This window comes from Mus musculus, chromosome 7 (genome assembly GCF_000001635.26).
Source record: "Mus musculus strain C57BL/6J chromosome 7, GRCm38.p6 C57BL/6J".
NCBI classification, from domain to species: domain Eukaryota; kingdom Metazoa; phylum Chordata; class Mammalia; order Rodentia; family Muridae; genus Mus; species Mus musculus.
This window is the reverse complement of record NC_000073.6, coordinates 100869464-100882159: the sequence shown is the minus strand read 5'-3', so window position 1 is coordinate 100882159 and position 12696 is coordinate 100869464. Positions and strand designations below refer to the sequence as shown.

General features: G+C 52.4%; 1 protein-coding gene across 1 annotated transcript in view; it reads left to right on the top strand.

The window, feature by feature from the left end:
• Arhgef17 (Rho guanine nucleotide exchange factor (GEF) 17) overlaps positions 1-12414 on the top strand; it is a 62416-nt gene extending 50002 nt beyond the window's left edge. The window contains exons 10-21 of the mRNA NM_001081116.1: positions 349-467; positions 768-981; positions 1486-1559; positions 2028-2227; positions 2404-2708; positions 3106-3355; positions 3580-3666; positions 3997-4064; positions 4304-4452; positions 5220-5394; positions 5478-5747; positions 8564-12414. Of these exons, the coding sequence (NP_001074585.1) occupies positions 349-467; positions 768-981; positions 1486-1559; positions 2028-2227; positions 2404-2708; positions 3106-3355; positions 3580-3666; positions 3997-4064; positions 4304-4452; positions 5220-5394; positions 5478-5747; positions 8564-8760 (2108 nt within the window). The 3' untranslated portion in view covers positions 8761-12414. The remainder of the gene's footprint in view (positions 1-348; positions 468-767; positions 982-1485; positions 1560-2027; positions 2228-2403; positions 2709-3105; positions 3356-3579; positions 3667-3996; positions 4065-4303; positions 4453-5219; positions 5395-5477; positions 5748-8563) is intronic.
• Positions 12415-12696: the final 282 nt, after the last annotated feature.

The following is a 12696-nucleotide window of genomic DNA, read 5'->3' as shown; positions in this document are numbered from 1 at the left end:
TGTCTGTTGGTTTGTCTGCTCTTGTGACTCATCTTTCATCCCATATGAGAGATTGGTTTTGAAGAACCGGGTTAGTTTCCATGCAAATCATCCTCTTAGTGCCCTAGCAAGTTCTCCAAGAGTTGGCCGTTCTGTGCCCTGTGACTCTAAACCAGACCTCTCCTCCCGGGCCTGTTTTTTTTTTCTGAGAGCTACCTGTTGACCTTGTTTCTGAGAGCTTGGGTCTGGAAGTGCTCCCATTTGCCAGACCAATCCCGTGCTCAGCTGAAGGCTGTGCGCTAAGGGAAGTGTGTCTGTCCAAGCTTGACCTTGTTTGATGTGTTCATGGCTTTCCTCTGTCCTCGCCAGGGGCGTCTCAAGCCACCAATCGGGAGACCATCCAAAAAGCCATCAGCCGCCTGGATGAGGACCTGGCCACCCTGGGCCAAATGAGCAAGCTCTCCGAGAGCCTCGGCTTCCCCCACCAGGTCTGTGCCCTGAGCTAAGGCAGTGTTGGCTGGGACTTCCCCTGACCTTGCCTGAGGGACAGACAGTCTTGGCTTTTGCCTGAGGGAGCAGTTGGTCCTGTCACTTATCTGAAGGGGAAAATTATAGTCTTGCTCCCACTTAAGGGAAGTGACAGGTCCGGGGTCTGAGGGAGGAGACCTCTGAGGGGGAGAAAGGCCCATCCCTGTCTGTGGCAGGAGGAGGCTGCCTTCCACGGTCCCCTCGGTGCAGGTGCCCATGTGGTGACACCTTGGCCTGAGGCCTGGGTTCTTTTCCCACAGAGTCTAGACGATGCACTGAGGGATCTCTCGGCCGCCATGCACCGGGACCTGTCAGAAAAGCAGGCGCTATGCTGCTCCCTGGCCTTCCCGCCCACCAAGCTGGAGCTGTGCGCCACCCGGCCCGAGGGCACCGACTCCTACATCTTTGAGTTTCCCCACCCGGATGCCCGCCTGGGCTTTGAGCAGGCCTTTGATGAGGCCAAGAGGAAGCTGGGTGAGCCAGAGTTCATGTTGGTGTCTTCTCTCACAGTCCCTGTGCAGTCCTGACTGTAGAAGCCAGGACTCTCTGAACTGCCCTCCTGTCCTCCAGCGGCCGATAGGGAAGGTGGCCTGAGACTTCCACAGTGAAGCAGCAGGCTGGACATTTGCTCTGGCTCCCAGCTTCTTCCTGGGGGGGAAGGAACTCCTGGACAGAGTCGTTTGGGGACAGGGACCCCAGCATACGCCTGAACCACCAAGACCTTCCTCTTCCTCAGTATAGACTCAGCTAAGTCCTGGAAAGTTATTATTAAGTCTACAGCTTAGAGATCCAGGGCTACTCATTGTACAGAAAGGAAAACTGAGGCCAGACACAAACGGAGTAATCCATGACCTCTCATTCTAGCTGAGCTGGTACCCGGCCCTCCCTAGGGAGACTGGAATGGGGAGGGACCAGAGCCACTGTAAGGTGGGTGCTAAGCAGGGGTTCTCTCCTTTTGCCCTGTCTCCTCTACTACAGCATCCAGTAAAAGCTGTCTAGACCCTGAGTTCCTGAAGGCCATCCCTATCATGAAGACTCGCAGTGGCATGCAGGTGTGTGTGTGCGTGTGGGCCATGTAGACACGTGTCTACTCAAAGCTACATACATGTGTATGAGGTTTTGTGCTGTGTACCATCTCACATATGTATTTTAAACATTGTGATTATTCCCCGTGTTTGAGTATATACACATGCACATTACATGTGTAATGTGTATGGCATGTGCATATGTGCACAGGCTGTAGATTTGAAGTCTAGTTCATACACCTATATGAGTTTTAATATCTAACCAGTAGTACCAGAGTCACATATTAATTAAACGCATACACTCATGGTCCTATTGGGAGTACATGTATGTGTACATACAGGTTTGGGCGACTTTTCTATCGGGCATGGTGCATTTGACTGATGTGTAGCATGGTACAGAGATGGATGCAAACCTGCCGCCCCTCTGTTCTGCCGGGGTCGGTCCTGACAGGATTCTGTCATTCATCTTTCCCTGTCCACTGGGGTTTCCCACAGTTTTCGTGTGCTGCCCCCACCTTCAGCAGCTGCCCAGAGCCGGCGCCAGAGGTCTGGGTGTGCAACAGTGATGGCTACGTAGGTCAGGTGTGCCTGCTAAGCTTGAGGGCGGAACCAGATGTGGAGGCCTGCATCGCTGTTTGTTCTGCCCGCATTCTCTGTATCGGAGCGGTGCCAGGCCTGCAACCACGCTGCCCGCGGTAAGGCTCTGGTGGCGAACCTACAATGCCACTAGCCTTTGGCCCAGTACATTGAATGTTGACCCGGTGGCGTTGGGCGGGGCTGGGAGGTGGGCTGTCCGTGGGCGGGGTCGGACGGGGTGCTCTCTCGGGCGCCTCCTAGTGGCATCCCTTGTTCTTTTTCCCTTTGTCTCTAGAGAGCAGCCAGAGCCCTTGAGAAACCCCCCAGAGACCACACTGGAATCCACTGGGCCAGAGCTAGATGTTGAGGCCACAGCTGAGGAGGAGGCAGCGACGACGCTGGCTGAGCCAGGGCCTCAGCCTTGCCTGCACATTTCCATCTCAGGATCGGGCCTGGAGATGGAGCCAGGCCCTGCTAAGGGTGACCCCCAGCCCGAGTTGGTGCCCTTTGACAGCGACTCTGACGACGAATCTTCACCCAGCCCCTCCGGGACTCTACAGAGCCAAGCCAGCCAATCTACCATTTCCTCCAGCTTTGGAAGTGAGTGTGGGGTGGGGATTGAGAGGACAGCAAGTGAGGGGACACCAGAGGAGGCAAAGGCTGGAGTCGGTTCACTAGGTGTTAGCTTCTACCAAGTGGGGGATGGGAATATGAAGACTCAGACACATCGGAGTCCTGGGGACCTTCGAGTACAGTTAAGGAAGATGGGTATTGGGTAGAGTGGCTAGTCCCTCCATCTAGATGTGGCTGGACTTAAGACAGCCAGGCAAGGACTGGGAACCTGTAGTGAGTGCTGAGAGTGAGCAGGGGAAAGGCCTTAGCAGATACGGGGACCAGGGGTAGGAGCGATGTGTCCAGGAGGGACACTGAGGCCTAGAAAGATGTCGGATCTCTGCCCGGTGGAGGGGAATAGGGACAGAGATCTTTGTCCCTTCAGATGAAGAGACCCCAAGCTCCAAGGAAGCCACTGCAGAGACGACCAGCTCTGAGGAAGAGCAAGAGCCTGGCTTCCTGTCACTCTCTGGCTCCTTTGGGCCAGGTGGTCCCTGTGGCACCAGCCCGATGGATGGAAGAGCCCTTCGCCGCTCCAGCCGTGGCTCTTTCACAAGGGGCAGCCTTGAGGACCTGTTGAGTGTGGACCCTGAGGCCTACCAGAGTTCCGTGTGGCTGGGCACCGAGGATGGCTGGTAGGGGCAGGGGGAGTCCTAAAGCAAAAGTGAGGGTGTGGGAGTTGGGTCTAGTCTCGGGGGTCTTGCCAGCTGAGGGTACCAGAGGGCTTGAAACCCAAGAGAACCTGTGTCAGTACCTGGTGGAGGGGAGGTGGAGGCAGAGAGGGTGGAGCCAGGTGGAGGCATGACACCTGGGCCTGGGAGATTTGACCACTTGTCACAGACGCTCCCCTAACCCACAGTGTCCACGTCTACCAGTCCTCTGATAGCATCCGTGATCGCAGGAACAGCATGAAGCTCCAGCACGCTGCCTCCGTGACCTGCATCCTGTAAGGCCCCGGGTTGCCCTTCCCACCCAGAATCATCTTAGCCAGCACATAGGCTGCCTCTGTTCCTCTGCCCCAGCTCTGCTGGCCCCCTTTTCTGAGGAAGATGCAGAATAGAGGCCTGGACCAAGGCCAGCTGTGCGTCTCCCAAACTCTTGGCAGGGGTGTGTCAGTATGGCTTCTTGGCCTCAGGTTCCCCCAACGTTGAGAGTAGAGAATTTAAAAAAAAAAGGGTGATCTCTTAGGCACAGAGCCATTGTGCCTGTGACTTCCTTGGCCCTGGGGTGCCCATTTCAGTCTGTGGGAAGCACCTTACTGTTTCCTTTTTCTCAGGTATCTGAATAACAAGGTGTTCGTGTCTTTGGCCAATGGAGAACTTGTAGTCTACCAAAGGGAAGCAGGTATGGTCCCCACACACCTGCCTTTACCCACTGGTGGTAACTGAGCTCTCGTTTAGGTTAATGGGAACTTCTGAGCCACTGGCCTAGACATATATGAGACTCTGGGCAATTTCTAGGGCCCCCCATATCTTGTCTTATAAGCGGGAACATCCACACCTCTTCAGGGAAGACTGAGACTTCAAATTCGGGACTGCACTAAGTTTTTGTTTTATGTTTTCTTTAACCCATTCCTTCCCCAGGGCGTTTCTGGGATCCCCAGAACTTCAAATCGATGACCCTGGGTTCTCAGGGGAGCCCCATTACCAAGATGGTGTCTGTGGGTGGACGACTGTGGTGTGGCTGCCAGAACCGGGTCCTTGTCCTGAGCCCTGACACATTGCAGCTGGAGGTAGCAGGGCTGGGGGACAGAATGAGTGATTTGGGGGTGATCTGGGGTCACAGGAGAGGGAGATAAGACCAGAGGGACAGAGAAGCATCTAGCTTAGATGTTAGGACCTTTCACTGAGCACTGTCTCTTACCAGGCCAGTCTCTACCTGTCTCTGGTCCTTATTTGTACTCTAGCTGGTGAGGAAGACAGTAAGTTCCTATAAACGTTAGAATTTCTCAGTTATGTTCCTGCTGTATCCTCTCAGTGCAGTATTGGGGTCCTTGTGACTCAGAGGGTCCTTGATGTTGGCATTGCTGTCATCCCTGGTCCTTAGTCCTGCTTCGTAAACCAGAAGCTTGGACAGAACCTAGGGGCCACAGATTTCCTTGGGTTTCATTGAGTTGAAGGTTAAAGCCTGGGGCCAGGCCCTGGCTCTGTGACTATGTGACCATGGGCCTTCTTAGGGTGTGATCTTCCTCCTAGGCTAATAATTCCCCATCTATCCAGGGAGAGACCAGTGACTGGTCTAACCCCCACACGAACTTTAGTCACTCAAGTGTCATAGGGAAAGGGCACCCCTTTTAACTTCTGGAGGACCAAGTGGGCAAGCTTTGAAATTAATCAACCAGACCCAGGACCAAGACTGCCTCGGCTCTCGATCTGGGCAGGTATCTAGAGAACTAGTCTGTGGAGAGCTATATGTAGGATGGGCAAGGGCGGGGCCAGGCAGGAGGACCCTGGGCAGCTTTACCGACTACCACACGGTCTCTGACCTCCTCCCCTACAGCACACATTCTACGTGGGGCAGGATTCCAGCCGAAGTGTGGCTTGCATGGTGGACTCCAGCCTGGGTGTGTGGGTGACCTTGAAAGGTAGTGCCCATGTATGTCTCTATCATCCGGACACCTTTGAGCAACTGGCGGAGGTAGATGTCACCCCTCCTGTGCACAGGATGCTGGCAGGTACTGACCCCCCACTCCCATCCTGGGGGAGGCCTTGACACGGTCAGCCTACAGGCTCAAAGATGCTGCTCCCCCCTCCCCAGGCTCAGACGCCATCATCCGGCAGCACAAGGCAGCCTGCCTGAGGATCACGGCGCTGCTGGTGTGTGCGGAGCTGCTGTGGGTGGGCACTAGTGCCGGGGTCGTGCTGACTATACCCACCTCTCCAAGCACCGTCAGCTGCCCGCGAGCACCTCTCAGCCCAGCTGGCCTGTGCCAGGGCCACACTGGCCATGTCCGCTTCCTGGCTGCAGTCCAGCTGCCTGAAGGCTTCAACCTTCTATGTTCAACCCCACCGCCTCCCCCAGACACAGGTGGGTCTGCACATTCCACGCCCATCCAGGGGCTCTGCTAGGGGAGGCTTTAGAAGGGTGGAAAGGCAGAGAGCTAGAAGTGAAGCCCCTTACAAGAAATAGGCTGCAGAGCCCTCAAATGAGACTGTGTGGGTGCTCTTGTGTGTGTGTGTGTGCATGTGCATGTGTGTGTGTGTCCCCTGAGTGCATGCATGCATGTGTATGAAGTTGTTGTCCAGGGAAGTGTCATGGGAGTCAGGAAGTGAGCTATAAGCTAATCAGGGAGAGATATTCATGGAAAATAGATTGTTGTGTGTGTTTCTTAAATGTATCAGGAAGTAAAGCAGAGCTAGAAATGGGCAGGAAATGGGCTCAGGAAGTGATGTCCAGAACAGGAAATAGAGTACCAGAAAAAGAGGATAGAGAATCACACACACACACACACACACACACACACACACACACACACACGACAGGAAGTAGGATTAGAAGGTGAAATAGGGAAATGAGGTACTTACTTCTCAGAGGTCACAATGCTTTTATAGGACAAGAAACCTTGTTGCCAAGTAGAAGTGACTGAGAATCAGGAGTCAGTAGAGCCTAATGTGGGCCCTGTGTGGATCTAGAAAAAAGCTGAGCCATGTTAACTGGGAAAGGGCATTGGGTGCAATTATGCATTATATAGCAACAGCTCATGTTCTGAGAGCTGTGTGTTTAGATGATTTCATTGCTGTGGGTGTGTCATAGATCACTTACAGAAACCTAGATGGTGTAAGCCCACAGGGCTGTGCCTTAGGATAGATATAAATGGCATAGCCTATTGCTCTTAGAGCCATGATGAGTAAAACACAAGAATAAGTCAAGGGCATGAGAACAGCATGCAGTAAACCCGAGGCAGACAAGGCCGCTGCCACTAACCCTGCTTGCTGTTTACACTTAAAATATTTTTTTTTTTTTATTTTGAGACAAAGTTTCTCTGTGTTGGGTGTCTTGGAACTCACTCAGTAGACCAGGTTGGCCTTGAACCCAAGAGATCAACCTGCCTCTGCTCACAAGTGCTGGGAGCAAAGGTGTGCGCCACCACCACCTGGTGAACTTTGTTCTTCTATGAAAGTAACCAGTGCTTATAACTGCTGAGCCGTCTCTCTAGATCCTCCTCCTCCTCCTCCTCCTCCTCCTCCTCCTCCTCCTCCTCCTCCTCCTCTAAAAATCGATCAGGGCCTTTGACTGAACCTGGAGCTCATCCATTAGGCAAGGCTGAGTGGCCAGTGAGCCCCCAGACCTCCTGTCTCTGCGTCCCCAGTGCTGGACTTACAGACACATGCCCACTGTACTCCAGGCTTTGGATGGGTGCAGGAGATGTGAACTCAGGCTTGCCATGCAAACGCTTCACAGACTGAAGTGTCTCCAGCCACCCCACCCCAGCCTGTGCTTTCTAATCAGGCATGACATCAGCTTTTAGCCACTTTCCATCTTTATTATTGCTGCACATATAAGGTCGTCTTTATATAACTACATAATGAATTTTGGCCAATGAGACTAAAAACCCCTTATCACCTAGGGACGTTGTGGCCATCTTACTGGCAATGAGTCACAATGTTCACGTGTCCAAGGCATAAACAGACCTACTGTGAGTCCATAAAACGTACATAAAAGTGTAGCACATTCACTTATGTGCAGAGCATATGTTATGTGTGCAGAGCATATGTTACTGGCTTGTTTATTTTCTATTTATCTTTTCCGGGCTTTTGTTTTTGTTTGGGAATTGATCCAGAGCAGTGTACATGCAAAGACCTTTTCCTGCCCCGTGAATGTGCTAAGCTTGTTTAGCTGTCTCCAGAGTATACACCTACTGCTTACATGAAGAAGGTTTATTAGCCAGGTGATGTTGCCTTTGCTCCCAGCACTCAGGAGGAATCTCTTGAGCTCAGGGCCAGCCTGGTCTACAGAGGGAGTTTAGGACAGTCGGGCTACACAGAGAGACCCCGTCTCAGAAAAAAGGGGAAAAAAGGCCAAAGTTCAGTTCCCAATACTCAAATCAGGTAGCTCTCCGGTACATACAAACACATACACACACACGCAAACATAAAATAACTCTTAACAAATTCTATAATGATGATGATGATAATGATGATGTAGATCCATGCAACAGGCAGTGGTCACACACACCTTTAATCCCAGCACTCAGGAGGCAGAAACTGAAGGATCTCTGGGAGTTCAAGGCCAGCCTGGTCTACAGAGCAAGTTCCAGGGTAGCCAGGCCTACACAGAGAAACCCTGTCTGAACCAACCCCCCCCCACACACACACACACATACACCAAAACAGTAGAAAGCTGAGGGCTGTGGCACAAAGCTTTAATCCCAGCACTCAGGAGGCCAAGGCAGGCAGAACTCTGCCAGCTCTAGGCCAGCCTGGTCCAAGGAGCAAGCTCCAGGCTAGCCTGGACTATATAGGGAGATCCTGTTTCAAAACAAACAAAAACAGATTGATCAAGGACGACGTCCATCCAGTGTAGACATCTGGCCTCCACACACTTGTGTGTACACTGTGTGATGCACACCCACATGAATATGTTTGTGTACCACACACAGAGAAAGAGCACAAATGCACCTGTGTGTGTGTGTGCACACACACACAGGCATAATAAGTGTGATTGCCAAGTAAGTAGACTTTTCTTTCAGTATGGAAAATCTTGGTTAACAGGAAGTGGGGGTCCCCCACAGGAAGTGTGTGCCTTATTATCTTCCTGGGATGTAGGATGTAGACGGTCAAGCAATGATAGGACATGAAGCTACAAGTTGCCTCAGGTAAATGATCCCTGTCCTTGTTCCCCAGGCCCTGAGAAGCTGCCTTCCCTGGATCACCGGGACTCCCCTCGGCGCCGAGGCCCCACCTCAGCCAGGCCTAAAATGCTGGTCATCAGTGGTGGTGATGGCTCTGAGGACTTCCGACTCAGCAGCGGGGGTGGCGGCAGCAGCGAGACCGTGGGCCGAGATGACAGCACAAACCACCTACTCCTGTGGAGGGTGTGAGCCTGCCCTCTGTGGCCCAGGACTCACCTGTCCACCTGCCCTCAGCCTGCCTGTCTCCTCCCAGGCCACATGCAGACCTTGAGCAGAGTGTCCAAGCAGGGGCATACCATTCGGACTCTGTCTCATCCTTGTGGAAGCATCCCTGGTAGAAGGCCACCAGCGAGGCCGAGCAAGGCCTCTGGTACCCACTGACTACCCTAGAGCTCCCCTTTGGGAGCAGGGTGGAGATGTGGGGGCTGCCCAGGAACTGTCCCTGAAGCTTCTACCAAAGACACAGCCAGGCCTGGACCCCACAGGGCTGGGGAGGCCGTGTGCAATATGTGGAGAGCTCTCTGGGGCAGTGCGAAGGCTAAGGGGCGGCAACCCTTTTCTATGTACAGTATTTATGTTACTTTCTAGATGAATACTTTCCAAAGCACTTATTTATGCAGTGACCTGGGGCAGGACGTGATGTGAGGAAAAGACAGGAGGAAAAAAGCCTGTTCCTGCCTGAGAGGCCACCCTGGAGCCCTAACCAAGTTGTCCTGGAAGGACCAATGCCCATGTGTTACACACACGCACGCACACATACACACACACCACACTCACACTCACTCTGCATGTTCAGGGCACTAAGACACTGTCCCTTAACCAAGCTCCAGCCCTCCCTGATGGCGCTGCCATCCCAATTCTGAAGCAAAGCCTGCTCGATCCGCTCACTGGGGAGCTTCCAGGGGTTAGCATTTCCAAGGTGACGCCTGAGGTTCCCCAGTGTGGGAACAGTGGTAGGTCTGGGACCGGGCTTTCTCAGGTAAGAGAAAAGGGCCTTCAGTCCTCACAGCTGGCTCAAGCCCCAGCCTCTGCCTCCCCATGTCTCATGCACTGGCACAATGGTCACCTTGTGGGGACCTATGAGTCCCCTTTCTCTGACCACTGAATCGAGTCCCTCTCTGTAAACACCCACGCTGCCAAGGGCAGCCCCTTCAGGAAGGACACCCCACCCCCACCCCCCAGAGTTGAGGGGCTAGACATAACCTTTTTAACTGAGAAGGCCGTCGTCCCTCACCGCCAGGCTGCAGGGAGCCACCCCGACCCTCAGCCCCTTGCTTCAGCTACAACTCCAAAGGTCTGGTTTCAGATAGGGTTTGTTTGTTCTGTTTGATTTTGTTTTTCTTTGGGGTGGGTGGGTCATTGTGGTCTTAGATGATGTTTCTCTTGCTACCAAACAGCCTTGTGTTAACTCTCCTCAGATGATGAAATTTAAAGAGTCAATAAATAGAAACACTAAATGATGGCTCCCCCGGGCCTTGGGCCATCATGGCCTCCTGCCAGCTGTCTCCCTAAGGACGAGGGCTCCCTGACTCTGCCTCAATTGGGTCAAAGGGAGGAGATAAGGAAGTCCTGGGTGATGGGGTTGACACTGAACCTGTGTTGTCACGGGCAGACTGCGGCTGTCTGGGCTTCAGTCTCCTTAGAAGAACCCAGGAGTTCTGAATGTTAGAATTCCTTACAGCTCATATGCGTATCAATGGTGTGTCAGTCTAGCCCTCCCGAGTCCAGCTAGGTTTGGGTTTGGGTGTCTGACCCAGGGCTAGAGTTCCTGTCTAAGGCGCCTGTGGAGCAGAACTACCACACAAGTCGGGCTGATTCTGGTCCAAAGAGATGTGTCATTACACAAGACTGCAAAGGATTTAAGTGCCCAGCAACATGGGGCTGCTCTCTAGGGGCCAAGAGCCCCCCACACACACACCATGGTGTCTTCCCCATGGGACTAAGTGGCCCTCACAGCAGAGGTCAGGTTATGCCGAATCTCTGCTTAGGTCAGCCCAAATGACTCACTTCAAAATTCACTTTCCTGGACTGGGGCAATAATAGTTTAGTGGTTAAGAGCACGGACTGCTCTTCGAGAGGACCCAGGTTCAGTCCCCAGCAGCTCACAGCCATCTATAACTCCAATCCCAAGGGAATCAAATGCCCTTGTCTGGCCTCCAGGGATACGGCATGCATGTGGCCACAAACCTCCATGCAGGCAAAAGACCCATACTCACAAAATAATATATTTTCAATAAAAGAAAGTCTGTTTTTGCACTGAACAGATAGTTCAGTTGACAGACTGTATGCTTGGCATGTGGGAAAACTGAAGCAGGGTATTCTTGAGTTCAAAACCAGCTTAGAGAAGTTATGATGATATGTGCCTATAATCTTAGCGCTTGAGTCACTGGCCAGTGGGTCTCTGTGAATTCACACCCAGCCTGGTCTACCAAGCATGTTCTAGGTCAGCCAGTGCTGCATGGTGAGACCCCTTCCCCATTTCAAAACAAAATGGTTCTACATGGCAAGACACACACACAAAGGGAGAAAGTGTTGGTGTGTGCTTTTATTAACTCGCGTGCATCCCTCAGGGGTCTGCTGGGTCTTCAACACCACAGGACGTGTACAGGACATCTTGCTAGCAGCATTTTCGTGAGGAGACGGTTGTGCCTGTGTGGAATTCAGGATGAAATGGAAGGAACACAGGCTTTGCATGGAACGGCTTCTCTTTGGAATCTTGTCTGATAGCAGCCATGTGACCAGGCCAAGTTATTTCCTTCTCAGTAATGGGGTCTGATAACCTCTTTTCCCCTACAGGATGGTTGGCTAGTGCATGTAGTTCTTGAAATGCAAAGAGGTCCATTTCTGGCCCTTAAATCTAAAGGGTGCCTGCGTCTGGAGACCTGAGCTGGCGGTCAGAGCCCAGTGATCTACATGTTGAAGGCCCACCTCAGGCTCCTCCCCGCTGCCACTAGTCCAGTTATTTGCATTTCTGACAGTGGCTGCCACCTTTAGTGCTTCAGTCATTTCTGCTACTCCAGGATTTCTGCCTCAACAGAGGCCCAAAGCAGACTTCACTTTCAGGACTAGATACATAGGGCTGGGTCTGCGCCATCCTCACCGGGAATATGGCTGGCACATAGCACAACCACTTAGAAGACAGCCTGCCAGGGCATGGGCTGGCCTGAGGACAGGTGTCCATCTGGATCAGGCACTCAGCATGAGTAGGGCGGTCCTGAAGGAACAGGCCTCAGGCTCATCCCCAAGGGAGTCTCCTGGAAAAATTACAACCTGGGCTGTTCATTATTAGTTCTCCAGGGGCACAGGCCCACCGAAGGCCAATTAAATTAAAACCTTAGCTAGGACCCAGGTACCAGTATGTTTATTGGGAGCCACTGATACATAGCACTTATATGAGGAAGTACACAGTGTACAGCTCAGTATAGAACGGCCAAGAGGCATCCATCACCCCAACAGCTCTCCTTATACTCGTGGCCACCCAGGCTTGAGACACTGGGGTGTGGTCTTCCCAGACAGCATAGAGAACTGCCTTAAAGGGCATGATTGTGGGTGAGAGGAAGCAGGACCAAGGTTTGGTGTGAAGCAGGATTATGCAAGGAGGGGTGTAACATGCAGGGGACGGGATATAAGATGCAAGGAGGGCCATAAGAGCCTGATGTGAACGGTCTGTTGTACAGACAGAATGAGAGAAGGCTGAAGGAGCTTGGATGGATGCTCTGAGGGCAGGGTGTGTTCTCAGCTTCATCCCTAAGCCTACTTGCTGTAGCAAGCATCAATAAGTGCTCAATAAATGTTGAATTCATGTTTAATGAAATAAACATTGGAGAATCCAGGTGAGACACAGCTGCATGTCTTTGCTTTTTTGAAACCGTGTCTGTAGCTGAGGGTGACCTTGAACTTCTGATCCTCCTGCCTTGAATGCTGGGATTAGACTTGAGTACCACCATAACTGATTTATTTAATGCTGGAGTCAAACCCAGGGCGGTTCTCACCCCAGGCAAGCATTCTACCGGAGACACATCTCTGAGCTGTAGGTCTTCCATAATAGGGAACTGTAAACTCAGCTTCCTTTGGCTGCTTGCTGAACGCCACAGCTGGGCTCCTTGGATCCTTAAAATGGTCCAG